This window comes from Neurospora crassa, linkage group II, assembly GCF_000182925.2.
Source record: "Neurospora crassa OR74A linkage group II, whole genome shotgun sequence".
Taxonomy (NCBI): domain Eukaryota; kingdom Fungi; phylum Ascomycota; class Sordariomycetes; order Sordariales; family Sordariaceae; genus Neurospora; species Neurospora crassa.
Genome location: NC_026502.1, coordinates 739,681 through 761,279, shown reverse-complemented (window position 1 = coordinate 761,279; position 21,599 = coordinate 739,681). Strand labels below are relative to the sequence as shown.

The window sequence follows — 21,599 nt, the reverse complement described above, 5'->3', positions numbered from 1 at the left end:
TCGGCGCCAGAATGTCTTTGCTGTTCGTCAGCCGATGTTTACCTGTCGTAGGTTGGCATCCGTCAAGATCAACAACGGTTATGGTGTTTTGAAACTATGACAACGGCTACAGGGTGCGAGTCATGAGTGCGAGATCCTCATTGTCATATAACACATGAGGCGAGAACAAGGTACCTCTAATGTTTATCGGTTGGGGATATTGGGTTGATATTAACTCGACAACCTAAAATACTGAACCCTGTAATGTCACTTGAAGATGTCTATAGTGTACTACATAGTGTAGTTGAGGTGATTGGAAACGGAAGAGAAGATTGGAGAATGCCATGGGTACCTCTAGGTAGGTAGCCAATGTCCAAAATATTGTTGACGACTGCGAGGTTTTAGCTTATCGACAACTAAAACTCATCGATCGACACGTGGGATCGGGCACCCATAAAGGGTCCGGACCCCCCGTCGTGGGCCAAAGCGGGGAACGTGGAACTTTCCGTAGCATCATTAGACGCGTGCTGCCGTGTGACCCAGGGTGGACCCGTGACTGTTCTTGTGGCTTTGTGTTCAGAGGGATGGGAAAAAAAAAAGAAAAAGATAGGACCTTGATGAAGACTGAAGAGATATGGCGCAATAAGTTGCTTGGGAGTCTTCGTCTTGAATATCGAGCATGATGGAAACGAACTTGGGAAAACTTGGCGCGGGATGAGGTTGACTCCCGGTCCGGGATGGACCTTATCTTATCAACCGTCACACTCTGGGCAGGCACCCGGAGCATTCAGTCCAAAGGAGTGACACCTAGCGCCCACTTTGTCTGGGTATGCCGGCCTTTTTTGGGCCTTGGACTTTTCAAAATACTCTCTACCTAGGTACCGTCTCGCAGTCGGCAGTGTCTCCATGACCGACTCCGGCCTGTCCAGCTGCTTTACCTCTTAGCAGCATGCTGCTGTCTTGCCGAAGCTCCTTCAGATTTGAATCTTTGGAGCATGTCCAACTGAAAGCACTCTGTCGGCCATGAAAGCGATCGCGATCAGCTCAGCATTGGACGACATGATGGTCTGCAATGACTCCCCACTGGCTCGCTCGACATGCAGGTGGTCGTCTAATCCTTCAGCGACGTTGGATTCCTACTGGTCCATCTCGACGTTGTGCCTGTGACACGGTCACCAAGGCGCATGCCTGCAACAAGCAGATAAAAAGGAGCCGCCCGAGCATGCCATTGGACGATGCGGCGCGGGGTTCTGCACCTGGCCAACCACTGGAAGCGAGTGCCATCATGGCTTCGTTCTTTTCCCACCCGCTGCTCGCCGTCAATCATAGGTAATTACATACCTACATACCGTCATGTAGGTATCGCATTGTTCACACACACACACGGGCTGGAATGCTCTTTTGTTTCACATTGCAGTGATTGGACCCTCTCCCCCCAATTGCTAGTTGCACTTGCTTAGTTGCCTGCCCGCACTTGCACTCTGCACCATCAATCAGCCCAGCATGACAAACATACCTACATACCTACGTTCCGTCTCGAGGAATTGATTCCAATTGCACACACGACCGCAAGTCACCTAGTCATCCAACATTGAGCGAAACAAATCAAATCACCAACCAACAATATCACGTGGGGAGCAAGGCAATTCACGCCTTGCCCATCTAGTCCCTGCTCGTTACCACGCTCCCTGGGATACCCTGGCGACGCCCCATTCCGCTGAGCGCCAACGCTCAATAAAGCAACCTTTCCCCAATGTCGGCCCCTTCGTGACGAGGACCCTTCCAGACTGTTGGGTGCGGAACAGGGCAGTGTGGGCGAAGTGGGCTCCGGGGAAAGCTTCCACTTTCAGCATCTCTTTTTTTTGGAGTAAATACTTGATCGTCTCCAACATCATCGCCATCATCATCAACCATCGTCATCATCCATTTGAGAGCCCAAGAAGGGGGATGTATTGTTGACACCAACCATTCTCCCTCATCCTGACCCCCCACAATCACCTCACCACACACTCAGCCAGCACCTCAGTTCGGGTGTGCGCAACACCACGGATACACGACAGGACGAGGTGGTGACTTTCAACGCTCTCGTCCCACCCCTCGGAAGACACCGGTCTCGAAGCAGTTAGCCTCGTTAATAGCACACCACATTTCTCCATTCATAGTGCCGTCTCGAGCTCAGCAAAGCGACGTCTTATTCCTCCTTCCCCTCATCTCCAGTCTTGAGCCTGGTATTTACACCATTCCCCTTTCTTTGTCTCGACGTCTCGGAGTGAACAACCTGACACAATCCACGCCATTGCCCTGATCTTATCTGCCCTGTCTCAGCGCGAGCTGCCCTCCCACACCACCCAAGGCTGTTATTGTTATATAACAAGCAGGGATCTGCGATAAGCCTGTCACTGTTGCGGCCTCGACCATCCCTCCTCCCTGCTCGGCCAGCCCAGCCCCGTCTCTCTTCATCTCCCCCAACACCACCTTACAACACTACCCCTACCCGCTCCCCTCACTTTCTTGCTTCTTCCTCATCTCCAATCCGCCTGGGCATTCCATTGACAACCTCCTCTTGTGCTACACGACTTTCGACCACTTCACCCTTTGGCGCCTCCCTTCCTTCTGTTTGCTTTGCTGTCGACATGTTCCTATGATTCCCTCCCTCTTCACCATCCGACCACCTCGATCCGTTGCAATTGCAATCGAATGACCCTACCCCCACTAGCTCTATTAGTCTCGCATATATCATATCCACCATAACGCAGGAACAATGGCGACGATTGCCCTTCCACCACCATTCGACAACTATCGGTCCACCTCCACCATTGGCTCCATGACCACCACCATCACCATAGAGCAGCCGCCCAGTCACCCGACGCCCGTCCCCAACAAACATATTCCCGTTTGCCCTCCAGGTACAGCTTCGCGGGACGACGCTGATACGCCGCCGCCTTCGCCCTGGCCCGTGACGAATGGCGCCGACGAGCACTCGCCCCCCCGCTCGTTTCTCTACCCGCCTCATCGCTTCCACCATGTCGACTCCGGCCATCTCTCGCTCTACGAGATCGACGCCGCCGATGTAGCTGCTGCCTTGGACCATCTTTCGAGGCAACCCTTGCCAGACCCCGCGCACGTCTTCCCATGGTATCATGGCCTCCACCCCCGGAACCAAGTGCAGCAGCACTTCTTTACCAGCCCCCGCACGTGGCGTGCGCAGAAAAAGACCCCTTCTTGCCTTCGTGGAATCACCCTTGTCAAGGCCGATGGCGACCTCAACTTCTCTCGCCTCAAGGGCGCTATTGCTCCTTACGAGTTCCTTCACTCAAGCAGCGCCGAGTTCATCGATGTTGACCCCGAGCATGGCTTTTCCGTCCGCAACTTCCAGATTCAAGCCGCCAAGGCCGCCATGACGAGCGATATCATTGTCTACGGCGATAACGAAGCGGCCGTTCGCAAGTTGGGCTGGGACATAGCTTCGGCCCAGCACAAGTGGCGCTACAAGCATGAGCTACAGTGTCATTGGGTTCCCGAGTACAACACCTTTATCTGCCTCAGTCCATTCGACGAGTTTGAACAGAACCATCGTGAGATTGTGGCAGTCGATTCGACAGGTAATCTGACGGGAAATGTACTGGACTTTGTCAATCAAGAGAGACTTGAAATGTATCTCATGACCCAGGCTTCGGAAATTGCACCCAACGTGTGGATGGGTCCTACACCCGATCCAATCATCGAAGAGGACAATGGCTATCATATTCAGCTCGAGTGCAGCGACATGGGAAGGGCCAACACCTGCGCAGCTTTCTTGCAAGCTCTTGCTGAAGATGGGCTGGGCGATGTACCAGAACCGGTTCACTTTGACTTTCCTTCCTCAGGAAGCTTCCTAGTTCCCGACTATTCCCATGAGGATGCAGACGCTCTCCTGGACACTTGCAAATGGCTTTGGCATCTTTCACATGGGACTAGGCCAGAGAAATCTTCTGATACTGGTAGAGACAAATCTTGGCCACCATTAAGCCCACGAAAGATTCTCATTCACTGCGCAGATGGTTATACGGAATCCACAGTCTTGGCCATTGCATACTACAGTTATAGCACCGGCCTACCTATCCCCGAAGCCTGGTTAAAGCTGCACACCATCATGAAACGCAACTTCTTCGCATACCCCTCCGACGTGAACTTCCTAGCGACAATCGCTCCCCGACTCCTACAAGAATCACCCATGGGAACCGACCGAAGCCTCGCACAAGTAACGGAACTCGTCAGAAACGAACCCAAGTGGTGGACAGGTTTCGACGGGTCCCTACCCAGCAGGATCCTTGATTACATGTACCTCGGCAACCTTACCCACGCAAACAATCCAGATCTGCTTAGGGCCATGGGCATCGGCCAGATTCTGAGTGTGGGTGAGATGGCCATGTGGCGAGACGGGGAGTTGCAGGAATGGGGGGAGGAGAACACATGTATCGTGCGAAGAGTGCAAGATAACGGGATTGATCCGTTGACAGATGAGTTTGAGCGTTGCTTGGAGTTCATTGGTACGTTGATTCTTGATTCAACCTCCTTCACATTCTTCCACCCTATGATTTCCCATATTCCTTTCCCCACATCACAGATTCACTGACAAAACTTCCCGCAGACCGTGGCCGCCGCCTCGGAACTGCAACCCTAGTCCACTGTCGCGTGGGTGTATCCCGCTCTGCCACCATTTGCATCGCCGAGGTGATGCGATCCATGGGGATGTCCTTCCCGCGCGCATACTGCTTTGTCCGCGCTCGGCGGCTCAACGTCATCATCCAGCCTCACCTCAGGTTTGCCTACGAGCTGCTCAAGTGGGAGGAGTTCCTTCGCTCAAACCAAGAGACCAAGGATCACGGCAACTACACCCTGACGGCCGATGGCAAGGACGATAACGAGTCGTCTTCCGAAGGCCAAGGCATCATGCGGGAGCTTGAGTGGGGAGAAATTGCGAGAGAGGTTGCCTTGATGAACAAGCCATACTCGAGATAGAGCGTGGTATAACTCTCGATTTAGCAGGACGCTTTTCATCCAGGGTAGTTCACTGTTGTGAGGTGTGGTCGCAGCAGTCGCTTTACCAAGCCTCGTTCACATTGCCGACAGTATTGCGATCCAGCAGATGCATATGGCAGGCTGCCTTGGTTCTCCCGCTTGGAGGAACGAAAATGTCTTCGAACGTTACACAACGTGCAGGCATGTTCGCCGGCATCCATGCTTCTTTTTGCAAGGCCAGACAACCTACAAAAGCTGTGGCTGACTTAGGACACGTGCCTTTTGTTCAATAAGCGATACGAGAAGCCGGAAGTTCCATGGCCCGTTTGAAGGTTGTGCTTGACTGAGCCGTCCTTGAATAGTATCAGTTCGCTTCCATTTTTCATCGTCGCAGATTTAGGACTTTGCTGTTTATTTTATCAGCCACATTCATCCGTCGCGGCTAGCTTTTTCTTCCTTTTCCTTCTTTCTTTCTTTTTTCTTCTTCTTTCTTTTTGGTTACCTTGTCCCTGTATCATGTTTTCTATTCTTCTTCATCTCCATCTTCTTGGACTTCATTTTTGATTACATGGTTCCTACGGCTGGAAGGAAAACGTTGGCCCGAGAGAACAGGATACACATTTTGGCTTGAAGGGCTGGATTGGATTATTCAAGGATGTGTGCATACCCCGTTGAAAAGATGCGATGAAACGAAAGGAGAAGAATGGGATTGGAATGAGTGTTGAACGGGGGAGGCTTGCAAGATGGCGTCGGGTCTAAACACCCGTCGATCTTGTCTGATCACCAAAAGTCTTGCCAGAACCGGAGAAGTCTCCGTCTAGCTTTTGGCCCTTCCGCTGTGACTCAACAGAAGAGATGTTTTTGATACCCTACACACAATATTACTTGCTTTTACTCGTGCTTGCATCACCTATATCGCGAGTTCTCTCTTGTTTATTTTTGCTCACTTCTGCTGTGGGTTGTGGGTTCGCTTCATCTTTGTCATTGCTGCGTGAGACTTATCAGTCCCTAAGCGTTGAGTCATGTTGAGCGTTGAGACATCTCTAAGCGTCAAGATGAGCCGGCGTAGCGTAGTGCCAAGCTCCCGGGCCGCTGCAAGACCCTGAGGCCTGGATAAGTGTAACAACTTCCATTTTGAGAGGGTACTAGGCCGAATAAAGGAAGGTGGCGGAGAAGAAGACGGAGGATTCCGAGAGAGAATGTGCGGGACGGAAGGCGGGGTTTACCAAAATGAACATACTGATGTTTTTCTCCGAGACTCAGACGCTTTCTCGGTTTTCCAACCATGGTGACCACGACGCACGTTGAATTAAGACGTACTCGAGTTAACTTAGGAAAAGCGCAACCATCGGTTACAGGTTGTCTTCTTTTTCTTGGGCGGCCTTGAATTCGCCCAAATAGGGTACTCATCACATTCATCAACATCTTCCTGGGGTAATCCTCTCTCCTTCAATGCTAATTTCCATCAACGCTGCTATCCCCATTGCGTCCTTCCGGCTCTTTCGGTTCCTCGCAACCATGATCGTTGTCCTTCTCTCCCCGAAACCAAGAGCGGTGTCTTTCCGTCGTCATCCTGACCAACATCTCGGCACCCCTATCCCCTGTTCAACAACATCACCACCATCTTGATATCCCCTCCCAAGATTTCACTAGATGTAGTACAGAGTTCTTCTTTAAGACCTTGGAATCATGGTATCGCTAAAAGGAAGCTCGACCGAGAGACACCTGTACAGTACCATGGTGCTTTCTGGTTATAGAGTTCTGCATCAGTGCGGTTGGTTTCGGACGTTGTAAGGGGGGGGGAATATGTATCTACCATCGGGCCCTGACTGATTTAGACCCCCTCTCCATTACCACGGGCCATCCAATCCAATCCAATCCAATCCAATCCACTCCACTCCAGTCAGTCGTGGAGGGAAACTTGTGTCTAGTGTATGTGTATGTGCCGAGGCTAAGTTCGACGCTGGATACCCCCGGAAAGTGGCGTAGTGGTTGACGATGAGGGATGGGTGATATATAGATCTTGCATCTTTATGTTGGCCTCGAACTAGTACCTGTGGTACTAGAATGCCTGCGCGTAGTCCGGTCCGGCCCGGTCGGGTGATGATGATGATGATGATGATGATGAGTGTCAAGTCACCGAATCCCGCATGTGGGAGGGAGGGGCACAGCAGGGGGGGGGGGGGGGGGGGAGATAGAGAGAGGTGCTTGGGTAGAGTGTTGCACGAGAATTCCCGAAGAGCTCTTATAAGGTAGCTTTGATATCTTAGTCGTTATCTTTGTCCTTGTTCTTGTCCGCCTTGTCCTCGTCTTTGTCGTAGTTGTATGGGCTAAACTCAAGATGTTGAGGACTGGACGCGATCATAACAAGCAATTCGGGAAGAGGCACTGTATTGAGGGTGAATAGGTAGGTAGGTTAGATAGGTAGGTTGGATAGGTAGGTAGATAGACCTACTAGGACTGGCTGGCTGGCTAGCTGGTTGGCGCTTGCTGAGTTAGGTCCAGTTGAAAATCACTGTAGATGAGGTAAAGGAAGTTGGTGGAAGACTCCTAAGGTCTGGTGCCATTTTTGTTAAATAGATGAATGAAAACCCCGTTTGGCGACTTCCCTTTATTTTTCCCCCCATTATATTATCGGCATCTTTTTTTAAACTCCCAAATTACAGAAAACCCTTTTTTTTTTTTTTTTTTTTTTTTTTTTTTTTTGGTCCAGGCTAAGGTAAGGTAATCCTATTCCTACTATTGCTTCCCCCTCAAACCTCAAAGGACGTAGACTTTGCAATTCCGTAATGAATTTCTCTCGAGCCTTTTTTTTCGTGAGATGGAAACCAGTCAGTGTAGCTAGTGTAGGTTGGAAGGCAGACCGAACCGTAGGAGTGAGGGGAGTTCCCTTTTCTTAACCTCGTTGGAAGTGCATAACGAGGAGGACGAAGAAGAACGAGGCGGTATTTCCAACTAATGTCTAGACTTGCAGGTAAACACTATCGTAAACTACCTCTAGCTGTGTTGTAATGCAGAACGCCAGAACCTTGGTAGATTCACTAATCCCAAGTAAGCAGCCACAACTCGGGCCTACCTTAGTTGTTGGTCAAGACATTACAATCAGAGAATGGTGGCTTACGGATGGAGAGTTCAATAGGTGGAGCGATGTTAGTTGTAAAAAAGAGAAGTCTAACAGAAAGAAAAAAAAAACCAACGAGAAATCACCTTCAAGTACTTGACTAAAGCCCAGCCCAAGCCACTAATGCACCTTCCAACATTCTCAAATGCTGTTTGTACCTACAGAACTGAACTAAGGCACATCATGATGCAGATAGTACAGTGCGCTTATCGACACTGGGACGTACGTATGTAACGGGACGGCCCGCCCGCCATCTTTCAAGTTACATAGTTGCTCGGCATGTGCCAGGCGTGCCAGGATACCTACACTACCATATGGACACTAGCGATTAATTGGCCCCGTCATGTCAGTGAAAACATGTGATTCTCTTTTAGAGAATCGCAAGTGATGGGTGTAACTGAGTGGTTTACTAAAATCTTAACAGAATGGGGTGGCTAATTCAGGAGGAGCGAGTGCCGCGTGGGTGACTTGTCTCTTTCTTGTGGAGCAAAGAGATCTTGCAAAGGTTATGGCTACGAACCATCATCATCATCATCATGTTCATGTCTAAACGTGGCCTATAACTTCATCCATGAAAGCCGTCGTCTATATGTATCCATCCATCCATCCATTCATCCATCACTTCTCGAGGGACATACGCGCTCAACGTTTCACAATCCCCTTAAAGCTTGAAATCTACCATGGGCGGCACGTTCACCATTTCCGCGCCCCTGTCCCGCAAAACGTTCTTGACCTTCTCCTCCGCCTCCGACCAGCTGGCAGGCGGCTGGCCCTTGAGCAGGTCACCGATGCTATTTTGCCAGACAGACAAATCGTTAGCAAACCATAATACCACGTGCAGAAACTGGGAGAGGAAAAGGGATGGAAGGACGCATACCCTGACAAGAGAATCTTGGTTTTCTCCTCAACCTCCGTCGGCGCCACAGTGGACCTCATCCCCGCCACTACCTGGCGCGTATAATTGGTCAAGGCCTTTCGGAAAGTCACCTTCAACGCCTCGTTGCCAGCGGCACCCGTCATGTTGGCAATCGGATCACCAGGAATGGCAGCCATGCCCATGTTCAGCAGGGTCTCGCCGATGTAGCGACCGAGCGTCGCGTCCTCGAACTCGGCCAGCAGCATCGGGTCCTCGATCAGGTGTTCCTTGATCTCCGTCTCGACCCAGATGCCAATGGGCGTGGCGATGCCGGCGCCGATGACGGCCCCGACCGACTCGCCGAGCATGAAGCCGACGACGACGCCAACACAGACGATGGAGCTGTTGGCGCACTTGGCGAGCGCCCGAGCGGCATGTTCGTGGTTGCCGGCGGCCTCGTGCACGCCGGCGATGACGAAGCCGATGAGGGGCACGCCTTCAAAGGTCTTGGCGAACCAGCCGTCGCGGTCCCAGAAGCCGTCGCTGTTTGTTTATGTTAGTTCGCAAGATATAAAGAGAGAGAATGCTCAGGGGAATAGAAAAGTTCAACTTACTGCCTGACAAAACGAAACTTGCCATCGTCGTTCATGATGCAAATAGCCAGGTTCATTTCTGCATGTTGGTAATTCTTGTCCCAGTTCCTCAGCTCGCCCTTCAGAGTAAGAGCGCCGGGCGACGGATCGAGCGTGAGGTTCCTAGACGAATAGTAAAAGTGGTTGTCTTCGGATTGGAAGGAGCCATTCTTGTTGGCGTAGTGATCGTTGAGATCGATCTCGGCCACGTTGTACTTGCCGTTGTAGCCAAGGACGAGACCGCACAGAACGCTGCCGTCGAGGTAGAAGAAGGAGCCAGTCTTCAGAATGGACTCGTGCCTGTGCAGTAGATAGGTGAGCAAGAATATTGGTAAACAGCAAGCTCAAGCGTAGGAGGTGTCTTTGCATGTGTGTAAGGGTGAAAGAGGGAGCGACTCACATGTGCTGCTTGAACTTGAGATCTCCATCATTGTTGTAGATGATCAGGTTGAGATCAATCGTTTGCTCGTCATGCCAATGTCCCGAAGTCATTAGCATTTGCGCATGGAGGACTGAGCCTTCCAGGCGGACATTCGTAGCACTCTCAAAGAATTTTTCGGTTTTAGTGCTAAAGCATCCATTGTTGTTGCCAATGTAACGGCTGAGATTGATATCCGAGGGTATCCAGTTACCATTGTGGTCCTTGCAATCGGCAGAGAGTACTGGTCCAGTGAGTTTGACGTTTCGACAGCTGTTGTAGAAAGCCATGTTGGTGAGAAAGTTAGCGATATGTTAGGTTGGGGAGAAAAATAATTGGAAGGATGAGATGACGTGCTGCAAGAAGAGACAAGATGAGGAGCAGAAGACAAGGCAACAGAGATTGACTGGCATCGAGGTTTATATATATTGGTTTTGCAACGTCGACATGCTTCTTCCTAGTAGCACCCATCACGAAACTCTGGCTGAGAGCCGCGGACCAGGCATCTCCGAAAGGTGAAGTCGCTCGAGGGCCATCGAGAAACCAGCTGGAGCTGAATCCACCAGTCGATCACTGCTAGACGTGTAGCCAGCTCAGATGCTACGGAAAGTCTTGAAGTGATAGCTCGGGTACAGCATGAAGCTATCGTGTCGATCATCGATCTTCGAGTCTCTTGCGGCCTCATCAACAAGGTACTGCCAGCATAGTTTGGCTCGATGTTGATGAGCTGAAAAGGGAAAACAAGACATCAAAGTAGTTACTCGTTGCTTTTCAAACAGCAAGAGGCCATGTTGTCGTTGGCTTTGTGCGTCCTGAGTCGAGGAACGTCCGAGGAGTTTATGCTGGATCCAGCACGGGGCCCTGGTGTGTTGGTTCGATAAATGCCAATAAGTTCTACAAGAGCTTCAGTTGCATGCTTTAGCGTTGATCAAGAGCTCGGCTGTCATTCATCCGTGGTGGCGACCAGGCTGCCAACCGCCCCAAAGGACCCTTATGGCCAGCTTGCAGATGACCCTAATCGGCAAGGAAGATAGATCACTTTGATCGGCTGTCAAAGGCTGTATAGCTCGATACTGGTTCGTCTGTTATCGTGGATCTCTCGGCTTTTGTTTGGGAAGAGATGTGCGATGGAGAAAACACTATCGAATAGTCACCTCGCTTGCAACGAGCCGCCCGCCCAGTCCAGAACCACCACGTTCACCACTACCACACAATTTTGGTTGTATCACGGTCGCCGTCGTCGTCTTTGTTATTCCTGTTGTTGATATTGCTGTTGATGTTGAGAAGCCGTGATGCAGCTATAGTTGATGGTGGCTCATTTGTGCCTGGTTTGTATCTCGGGCAATGCAAGGTGTCAAACCTCAAACCGAGTGGGCACTCACTCATCGATTCGATGAAGAGATCTGCCCGAGCACTTCAACGACAGGCAATTCAGATTCAAACCAGATCTGCCTTATTCCCCATACGATCTAGCAGATCTGGGAAGCACCTGCATCTGCTGCATGCAGGGCAGCCGGCGGGGCCGGTAAGCTGAGCAAACCAATTTAGAGCGACTGGCAAGTCTGACACGCAAATGACGGGCAGCCAATCGAGCGACACAGCATATACTAACTATGCTGAGCCTAGTTCCCGTGTTACATAGATCCGCTTCGAATGAGAACAAGTGGTGGCAAAGAGAGCAATTATCTCGCTTTGCCTTAATCTTGGGTTCGTGAAGATCACTCAGGTGTAGTAGACCCTTTGAATTGCGCCACGAAGAGCAAAACGAGACAAGAAGGAAAAAGACCAAATGCCAAAGCCGGCTTCAAAAAAAAGAAACGGACTATAGTACACTGCTGTATTGGGCAGCGAAAAAGAAAGGACTAAAATATGAAATATGCGTTCATCAACCCAAACGCAGTGGATAAGACCGAGAAATAGAGCGAAAGGTCATAGACAAGAAAAAGGAAAAGAAAAGACGAAGATCACATCAACCGTATTGGACGAGCTGGGAATCGAACCCAGGACCTTTCGCATGCTCGGAAACATGCTAAGCGAACGCTCTACCAACTGAGCCACACGCCCTAAGGAGAAACGGAGATGAGAAATGGACGAGCTGGGAATCGAACCCAGGACCTTTCGCATACAGGTGAGTATGCTAAGCGAACGCTCTACCAACTGAGCCACACGCCCGAACAAGTTTATTGTTGTAGATACTTCCGGGAATAATGCTCAGAAAGCCTGAGTCAGGGCAGCTCGAGGTTGCGAGCACAGTAACCTCTGAAACTGTTGAATACCCCGTTGGTGCCATCAGGGTCAAACTCGCAGGAGGAGGAAGTGCTTTCAATACAACTGGAGAGCGTAAGGACTAAAGGGTGAGCTGGGCAGGGCTGGACAGGGTTGGTGGCACTCAGCTCGGGAGGTGACGGCGATCTCAGGGACAGGAATGATGAGGACGGCACGAGTGACAGTAAGTAAATGAGCAGAAATGCCTGAGAGAGGTTGACCGAAGATAGTTGAGACATGTAGGTGTCCAATCGGTCGTTCTCGGCCTGGCCACCGAGGAGTCTCGATTTTCCAACAGGATATCTGCCTGGATCTAGGAAGCTCTGTCGACCAATTCGCTCCCAGCCCTCAACAGGTTGCAATGGGGAAAGGAGAAAGAAAGGAACCCGTGGCGTGAACCGCTCCATAACGAAACGAATCTCTGCAAGTGAAGGGTGCAAAGCGCCGGTACTGACCAGCGAGCTGCAACAAGGGAACTTGATCGTAGGCGCTCGTGACAGCCACTGCTCAAAATCTCACGACCGCATCCCGCACACTAGTGCAGGCAGCAGCAACTTCCGCTCAGTGGGTCCAAGATGATGAGCGCACGGGGAGACGACAGATCATGTACACGTATGACATTCCAGCCCGTAGTGGTCAATATGGACCTCTCTTCTATTCGTTGGTCGATATGGGCCGTGCTTATCCAACAAACCAGGCCCATACAGCATCGCTTGAGGGGTCTAGACTGTTTTGAAGGCTCGGGGTCGAGCTGGTGCGTCGGCGTACTGAACAATGCCGTTGACTTCTCGGTAGCCAAGGTATACGGCTTGCAGCGTGATAGAGCAGGGAATGCTTGACAGACAAAGACGAATAGTGATTAATCACCGACGCGGATTGTCTTACACCATAACGAATACTGGTTCTTGTCGCGGTCGTGCTTTGATGGATCAAACCCGTCAATCCCTGCACCGATCAAGGGCTGATGGCATGTAACTGTGAGGATGAATCAGCTATGAGTTGTTTCCCAGGCGGGCATATACAAGCAGAGAGTTGTTGCCAACGGCAGAAAAAGAGATAGGGCGGCCTCTTAATACCACTACATCTGGCCCTTGACCAGCTGGAAGAAGCGGCACGGACGGAGGCTCTTGATGTGACAACGAGGCACGACTTCATGCCACGGTCGCAGAGGACAGTCAGTCCAACGAGTAGCATGGATGGACTTGCTAGGCCACAGAGCCTTGCCGTCCTTGAGTCATGGTGTTCAGCCGCACGAAAAGGCTGAAGATCTGGACTGCGATGATTGCGTAAACCTCGACACTCTCTGTCGATGTCCAAGCCCAAGGTTGAGGGGCATGCAAAGAACGTGTGACGAGCGACCGGCCAGAGGGCTTCGAGAAAGAGGGTTGCCGTATGACTATCGAAGTGAGGCTGAGAGGCTGGTATAGTCATGTTTCTAAGCCATGTGGTTGTGGTGTAGCTGGCTGTATCCGAATGACAGACATCCTGTTGTGGGGTGGTGACTACACAATCGCCAAACTTGTTGGACGACTTCCATTCTAGATGACAAGGCAGCAGCCAGCAGGGGACTTTGCGTAGACATTGACAGCCTTTTGCCCTTGACTATAAGGTATTCGAGATGGTGGGAAAATGGAGAGGTTTCTGCTGGGTCAATTGGAGAAAAGAAGATGACAGGGGACTGGAGGCTGAGGACTGAGAAATCGATGTGACGACCAAGTAGGTTCAGTTGTCATGGAAGAGAACTTGATCAAGGACGGAGGAGAACGGGAGGTTTGCTGGAGAGAGGGAGGACTCCGGGGCAGCCCCTGTGAGGCACAATTACACGGGTACCAATAGTGTAGTGGAGCTAAGCCACAGAGCCACAAGTGTAATGATTGATTGAGGGGCCCCGTGGCAGGTGGCCCCGCCATCCCCGCTAGGTGTAACTAACCGACCGTTGACGCACAGCGACTGATGAGCCAGTCAGTGTGTCCCGAACGTGACTGCCGCGTTTATTCTCTTCGTTCCTTCGATTGCACCTCCGCTTTCAGGAATTGGATGCCAGGCCACGACAACAATAAGCGCCTTCTCCGGGCATCGTCAGTCCAAACCTCTTGGTTACTGAGCAACCATCGTCGGCCTCTCACTCACCTTGGCTGACACTCAGTTTGGAGGGGCACCTCACCGAGTCGAAGCTAGGTACATACGTCATTTGCCTTTCTGGTGTTGGGCGCCGCCGACATCGTCCGTCTCCCTTCTGGCCATAACCACGCTCTTGTGCTTCTTTCTGTCCTGGGGTTTCGTTCATGACTGACACCGACACACTCGTTTGTGCGGCCTTCCGCCGTCATTCACCGTCCAAGTGGGTGGAATAGGAATGACTGTTGACCTTGACCTGAGACACTGCCTACACCTTATCTGAACTACACGAGATCCAGTCATACCAGATACAACTTTCTTCAGTTTGGAGACGACACCCTTCACCCCCCTGGCATACACACCACTTACCAAGAACACCTTCCTGGCCAACAGCTCCAGGCACCAGGGCACCAAGGCAGCCCTCTCCCGGCCCCTCTCTCCCCATGGGGTATGGACAACATCAAGAGCAAAAGGCCAGGGGGGCAACAACAGTTGTTGTCTCAATCATGTCGGCGGCCGCCCTCATGGTAGCCTTTCCGACCTGTGATTGCCCTTGGAGTTGCGGCTGTATCTTGGTCATCATTGCTTGTCAAGGACACATTCATGCAGAACCTTACATCCGTGTCAGTCTGGACCTTTCGCCCTTCCCATGTCATAATCAAGTCAACCTACCGTGGCATTGCTACACGCCTCGCTCCGGAACCGGGCCTTCAGATGTGCCAGTGTTGTAGTGTTTGGTGACCTTTGTGCCACACACACCTCTCCATCCATCCAGTCCTATCACAATATCATGCTCAACTATCGTCATTCTTAAACAAGCCGCACCCACCTATCCCCACCTGCTTCGTTCCCCCTTCCCGGCCACCTTTTACTTCTCTCAACTCCTAGTGGTGAATAGCAACGAACGCCTGCAGCAGATAACCTGCATATCCCTAGCTCAGCCCTACCAATCACTTGCCCTGCCATCAACTATTAGTCACCGTCTTCCCACGAGCCATTGATAGTCCCCTATCTATAAGACACCTTCTTCCTAGCACACCATCATCATCATCATTCCTCGCCGGCCCTATGCCCGCTCATCGAGTCTTTATCGAAACCCGAGCGGTTGATAGGAGCCCACGAAGTCCAAGAAGCCCGCGCTATCGGCCCAGAACCCGAAGCGAAGAGCGCATCTACGTCTACCGGGACGAGCTACTGGCAGACAACAGCAACAACAACACCAACACCATGACCGACCACGACCGAGTCCTCCGGGAGGCCTACGACGAAGCCTACCGGCAGAACCAGAACCTGCGCAACGAGCTCCGGGCAAAGGACCTCGAGCTCCAGCAGAAGGACGCCCGCATAGAGGAGCTCAAATTCGACAACACGAACCTCCGGCGCTCGCTCGACAGCTTGTCCAACCTTGACGGACTCCAGGAGGGCGAGATCCATAACCTGAAGCGCAAGAACTCCAAGCTCCGGAAGGACAGGGACGATCTCAACGCTAGAGCCCGCGATCTCCGTCATGAGATAGACGCCAAGATTAGGCCCATGGTGGACCAGATCAATGCGCTCAAGCAGGAGGTTGCGAACTGGAGGTTGCAGTTTGAGTCGGAGAAGCGGAAAAATAACGATCTTGAGCGTCGTTACGGGAGGTTGCGTGAGAACCTCGATATCCACACGCAGCAGAGTGAAGCCTTCAGGACCCAGAATGAGAATCTGAGGGCGGAAAATGAGCAGCTTGCTCAGGTGCTCGAGTTGGAGCGAAGGTTGAGGGTTTCTCGCTTTTAAGAGGCGTTTTGGCCGGCGGTTGACGGTTTTTTTTTTTTTTTTTTTTGGTTTTTTTTTTTTCCCTTCGTCTCTCTTCACACTCTATTCATTTCACGGTGGAATTGTACGATACGATTCTTCCCGAGTACGCTTGCGGTTTGGTTTCTTTTCACTTGTTCAACATCTCTGCGACGACGATACCCCTTTTTTTTATCCAAGTATTTCATCAGTCTTTTTCGCAGTTTGAACTTGGCGTGCAACAGAGACCTCAAATGGAAGGATTTCGTCTAGGATATTAACGATTACTTTACTTCCTTATCTTACACCGTTTCACCCACACAATAGACTACATAGACATCAATTCCCTAGCCTCTTGCAACTTATCAAATTCTTCTGAAATTCCAAGATCAATCCCAGTAACCTACCACCCAAACTATCTTAGCTTTTCCTCAGAGCCTCGTATGCTCATCATCATTATCATGTACTGGGATCGTGTACATGTCATGCAAGCCACCGATGGCATCGAATAAGAAGGAGAAAGCAATGAGCGACTGCAGAACGCAAAAAAGGTTGTGACTCCTACACGGATGACTCAATTGGGTAGATTCCTACCTACCAACAAAGTCATGTGTGGTTCGTGCGCCGCCGTGGTCATGTTGTGCATCACTACATCCGGATCCAGCCAAAACTTGAAGAGAAAATCCAGCTGGGGGACTTACATACATTTGTCCTGCACAACTTTCAAAAAGCTCTGGATAGCAGTTGGGCAATTAAGTTCAGGTGCCCGTGCTTTTTTTTTTGTACATTCTCTTTTAGGATAGGATACCTTGATCAGATGGGACTCCTCGCGATCCTTGTGCTATCTACCTAGGTAATTTCCAATCGTACCAGTATAAAGATGAACTGAGGTGTACACTCCTCGAGTGTTTCCTTCATGTGTTTTTGGAGACTTTTGAATCTTCCCATACATGTCTTTCGTGTCAGGAAATATATATTCCAGTAAGCAGTAGAATCTCTGCTAGTTCAGTTCGCATTTGAAGTACCAGACTGTCTGGAAAGAAAATACAAGTTTGAAGAACACCGCAGAAGACCAGCACCACCAACACCACCACCACCACCACCAACACCACCACCACCACTACCAACCACTACCTCCTCACCAATAAACTACCACGAACATAAAGTACAGACCCTCATGACGCACATTTCTTGACAGTGACTTACACATTATTGCACGCAGGGGGGAAAAGAAACAGAAGCAGCATGTAGACCTCAAGAGAAGCCCCCGCTCAGCTCAGCGTTAGTGGATGGATAGGTCCATCTTTACTTACACCTCACCTCACCTCACCTCACCTCACCTCATCACATCTCATCCTACCTACCTACCTACACTACTCAACGGAAGCATCTCGCTTTAAAAGACTGATGGCCAACATCCCACCTACTTGGTACTGAAGAAGTCGGAAGTTATAGTAAAGTCCCTTTTTAGTGTACCGACGTACGTATGTATGTCGTAAGTAAGTGAGGCCTGTCCAATCACATCCGTTTAGTTGGTCGAGTTTGAATGGTGATTTCTTTTGTTTTTGTTTTTGGCTTAGTCCGGAGTGGATGGTTTGGACGGGAAGGGAACATGTGACAAAGCATATGATGATAGAACTGAGGAGATAGGTATGTGGAGGTAAGTTGTGGTGTAGTGCAATGCGGGAGGCCCCGCCAACTACCTAACCTTCCACTTCCACTTGTGACTACGGATTGAAAGCCTTGGCGGGTATGTAGGTGTAGTCTTGGAGATAGGTATGCGATGCGATGCGATGCGAAATGAGGGGCAACTGAACCCTATGTCTAGGACTTAACGAGGCTGTTATTGATTGTAGTTGCCTGGGTATGTAACTGAGAGATAACTACCTTCTGATGATATGTAGTTGACCTTTCCTTTGTGAGTCATTTTTTTTTTTTTTTTTTTTTTTTTTTTTTTTTTTTTTTTTTTTTTTTTGGAGACCATTCTTTTCGTTTGGCGCTATCTCATAGTGCTGTGTTGGAAGGTAGGAATATCCGTGGAACTTCACCCTACCTACCTACCTACATACCTACCTACCTAGGTACCTACCAACATTTACCCCAACTACATACCTACAATAATCTGCACCGACGTTACGTACATACATACATACATACATATGTACAAAAGGCTGGATTGTGAAGAAAAAAAAAAGGAAAAAAAAGAAATTACATTGGCGAAAAGAGACGGATGCGACCGCCGGATGCATACGCAATACGCAATAGGTACGTACGTACTGCATTGCAGTGTACCTAGATTGCGAGAATGGGACTAGACGCAGGAGAAATGCACAATGCACGAGACCTGTCGCTTTTCAGGATACCTCTACATATGGGCTGGAGGAAGAGTCCGGGTTTGATTGGGCTGCGCTCGCTCTTAGGTCTGTAGAATGTCAAGATGTAGAGGGTACTACTTTGTGCCCGCCCGGTGCGGGGCACGAGGTGAGAGGAAGGAGGAAGGTGAGAACTGAAGGAAGTGAGGAAGGAGAAGGGGAAGGCGAAAGTCTCCCCGAAGGTCCGAACTCTCTCTTTTAGTTGCAGGTTAGCATTTTCTCAACTTTGCAAGCCCTGGCAAACACCCGTGGCACCGAGTTACCTTGTGTAGTGTAGTTCGAGATCCTCCACGTTTCGGAAGCTTGTGGGGTTTGTAGTGTACAATCGTGAACGCTTGCTGGTCTGTAAAACAGAAGTGATCTTCAACTACAACTACACACTAGTGATTTTGTACATAAAACCCTGCATATTTCCTGCCTGGGAAGTGGCGACAAAGTCTAGAACGTGGTTGGCATTTCAAACGGCTTAGTAGGTAGTTATCTCTAATAGTGTACACTACACGAATGGCTACATGCCTGGCTGTGCCTATGACTTGCATACCTAGGTTTCCACCGGAGCAATTCACATACATAGATGAGGGGAAACACATTGTCCACATCTAGGTAAGGTAGGTATGCATACCATATCACAAATCCGATCTGAGGCCTTAGGCTTTCTGCCTGCAATATATAGTTCCAGAAGCGGATACCAACAGGGTAGTACCATAGTTTGCTACAAGTGGACTGGAACATGGAAGAGCCTCGGCGTCTTAGGCAGACAATGGGCTTTCCTTTTTTCACTTTGGTTCACTGCAGTGTAGATGAGATTTGCGGAGATATGCATCGACGTTTACACTACATAGGTAACAAGGGATTGAAACGAAGCAAGAAGCCGAGGGTTGATTAAATGTATACATACATGGACGAAACTGGACTCCCCGTCGGCATACTTCCCGGCTTTCTGAGTGTTACTGCTCTACTTGAAAAATTAACATGGTGGGCGGTAGGAGCTTTGCTTTTAGTGTGAGATAACAACCGACAGAGCCATCAAGGACTCTCTATCGTTATAACGAAGGGCGAAGGATCCTTCAAGTTATGGTGGGAAGTGGTCGAAGACCCCCCCTGTTGGCGCTAGGGTAGGCAGAGATGGCTTGGCGAACTGCCGCCTTCTGAAGACATGAACCCCACCCGGGTGAATGTGCAAACATCAGAGTTATTCTCGATCCGATACTGTGGCTAACGGAACTAAAGCTCTGCTTGTCTCAGCGGAGCTTTGCATGGTCAAATCAATCGGCCGCACACAGCCAGGTATGTATGTATGTTGTACGCGAAGAAGAGAGGTGAGAAGCGAAAGACATCGTGATCGGAAGGTTGTCAGGGTAGTTGCTTGCTTTTTGGCGTGTCGGGTCGAATCTAAACGGCCGGCTGGCGGCGTGACGTATCTCCGAGACCTGGTCGACATCGTGATCGCCAACGGATATGAACTAAGAACAAAGAAAAAAAGGCAGGTGATGAGAAGATGGAGTCGCGCTTTTTGAACTGCGCATTCTTTGCGCAGGAAAAGAATGATTAAGGGAAAATTCGTTGGGGATGGTATGAACTTGCCGATCTCAACAAAGTGGGAGAACTAGGATGGTGACAACCTCCGGGCCTTTGGTGGCCGATATTTCGCCTGCTGCTTTCTTATCAGCAGAGGATGACCGAATGAGCAATTCAGCCTGGACTTTCACACACTTCTTCCACTTCCCCCTCTGATCTTGGCTTCCGGGGACGTCCATTACACCCACTTAGGCGAGGGTTGGATCTTGACCGGGCCTATCAAATGGTCACATTTGACCGAAAGTTGCCAAAATGGGGGTGTGCGAGGTCGGCCGTGGTAGACCCTCCCATCCATCTGTCTCAGTCTTTCCACTATCTTGAAACTGGCTGTTCTGCTGAAGGTCGTGTTCCCATCATGTATCTCTACAGCCGGCAGCGTGGCCTCAGATTGTAGTTCAGGTGGCGGGGGGACATGATAAGCCAGTCAGACGCCCTAAATGGCACACCTTTCCTCATCGTCTCCATTCGTATGACAAGAAGAGATTCTGAAAAGGTGTGTAGTCATAAAGACCACGAGGTGAGTTGGGGAATAGCATATTGCAGACTTAAAGAGCCAAAGACGCAAATGCGCGAATGCATCAAAATAAATTGAATAATATGGACGCCTGTGGCGGATAGACGGGAGTAGACCGAGAAATAGATGAAGGACTGACAAACATGGAGCAGTATATACTGCATGGTTAGTATATCTCTGGGCAGACTAAAGAGATGACGGCTGTTCCTCGGCGCTCTCGCGGGCGTTTTCCCTGGTCGCCCTCGACGCAATTCTTTGCACCCCCCTTCTGTGATGATAAGTGTGTAGGTCGTGGTGTCGGTGACATCCCACTCCCCGCTTGCAATGGTGCGGTCGACAGCGGCGATGAAAACTAATTTGGAGGGGAGGAGAGATGACGACGGCGGACGATGGAACCCCCGAGTGGACACTACCTCTATAGATATACTGTCGCCTGCGTCGGGGCTTCTTGTTCCCCGGGTGGAGCACGTCGCCGTCGATGGAGTCGTGGACTTGCGGTCCGGGTGTGGACTCCGTCTTTCTTGGCTCCCGTCGGCAACTCCACCAAACCATTCTCCATTCGCTTCGTCGTAGGGCTGCGGGGAGAGCCAGGCACCCTCGCTCACCTTGACAGCTCAACGACGTTAGCCGGATGGAGACTGGCTGACTGGAGACCGAGAGAAACGAACACGGGAGCTTATGACTTGCATCCCTCTCCCCAGATTGGTAGACAGTGGGAGTGCGTCGCATGGCAACCTTGAAGACGGGAACAGCCATCGACGACTTGCAGAACCCCGTGACAGCCCTTTTCATTTCTGATGCAGTAGCAGCCGTGGCAGCTGGCCTTTTGACGCGCGCCTTTCTGCCAATCTGATGGATCCAGGTAGCGACAGGTCGAATCCGGATGCCCTAGACCGACCCGCGCTAGATTAGCTGATGCGACCTCAGCTTTGGAGAGATGAGAGGCAAGGGAAAAAAAAATTTGTAAGCCCCCTC

The 21,599-nt window shown here is 50.5% G+C and overlaps 5 protein-coding genes and 2 non-coding genes across 7 annotated transcripts; 2 read left to right on the top strand and 5 right to left on the bottom strand.

Annotated features, from left to right (window-relative positions):
• Window positions 1-2,185: 2,185 nt before the first annotated feature.
• Window positions 2,186-6,155, top strand: NCU03426 (pps1 dual specificty phosphatase). The gene is made up of 2 exons (XM_951619.2): window positions 2,186-4,508; window positions 4,610-6,155. Exons 1-2 carry the CDS (start codon window positions 2,741-2,743, stop codon window positions 4,978-4,980), a joined length of 2,139 nt encoding a protein of 712 aa, XP_956712.1. The 5' UTR covers window positions 2,186-2,740; the 3' UTR covers window positions 4,981-6,155.
• Window positions 5,086-6,403, bottom strand: NCU03427 (hypothetical protein). Its single transcript, XM_951620.2, has one exon. It carries the CDS (start codon window positions 6,397-6,399, stop codon window positions 6,031-6,033), a length of 369 nt encoding a protein of 122 aa, XP_956713.2. The 5' UTR covers window positions 6,400-6,403; the 3' UTR covers window positions 5,086-6,030.
• A 2,255-nt stretch (window positions 6,404-8,658) lies between these two features.
• Window positions 8,659-10,297, bottom strand: NCU03428 (hypothetical protein; the record flags this gene model as incomplete). Its single annotated transcript, XM_951621.2, has 4 exons — window positions 8,659-8,892; window positions 8,979-9,500; window positions 9,572-9,889; window positions 9,990-10,297. The coding sequence occupies 4 exons, from the start codon at window positions 10,295-10,297 to the stop codon at window positions 8,763-8,765; spliced, it is 1,278 nt and encodes a 425-aa protein (XP_956714.1). The 3' UTR covers window positions 8,659-8,762.
• Window positions 10,298-11,986: 1,689 nt separating this feature from the next.
• Window positions 11,987-12,071, bottom strand: NCU15256. The gene has a single exon. It is a non-coding gene; the product is annotated as a tRNA-Ala (tRNA).
• A 23-nt stretch (window positions 12,072-12,094) lies between these two features.
• Window positions 12,095-12,179, bottom strand: NCU15255. Its single transcript has one exon. It is a non-coding gene; the product is annotated as a tRNA-Ala (tRNA).
• An 815-nt stretch (window positions 12,180-12,994) lies between these two features.
• NCU03429 (hypothetical protein) lies at window positions 12,995-14,835 on the bottom strand (the record flags this gene model as incomplete). Its single annotated transcript, XM_951622.3, has 5 exons — window positions 12,995-13,080; window positions 13,158-13,247; window positions 13,475-13,810; window positions 14,403-14,543; window positions 14,760-14,835. The coding sequence occupies 5 exons, from the start codon at window positions 14,833-14,835 to the stop codon at window positions 12,995-12,997; spliced, it is 729 nt and encodes a 242-aa protein (XP_956715.3).
• Window positions 14,836-15,343: 508 nt separating this feature from the next.
• Window positions 15,344-16,559, top strand: NCU03430 (hypothetical protein). The gene has a single exon (XM_951623.2). It carries the CDS (start codon window positions 15,459-15,461, stop codon window positions 16,161-16,163), a length of 705 nt encoding a protein of 234 aa, XP_956716.1. The 5' UTR covers window positions 15,344-15,458; the 3' UTR covers window positions 16,164-16,559.
• The last annotated feature ends 5,040 nt before the right edge of the window (window positions 16,560-21,599 follow it).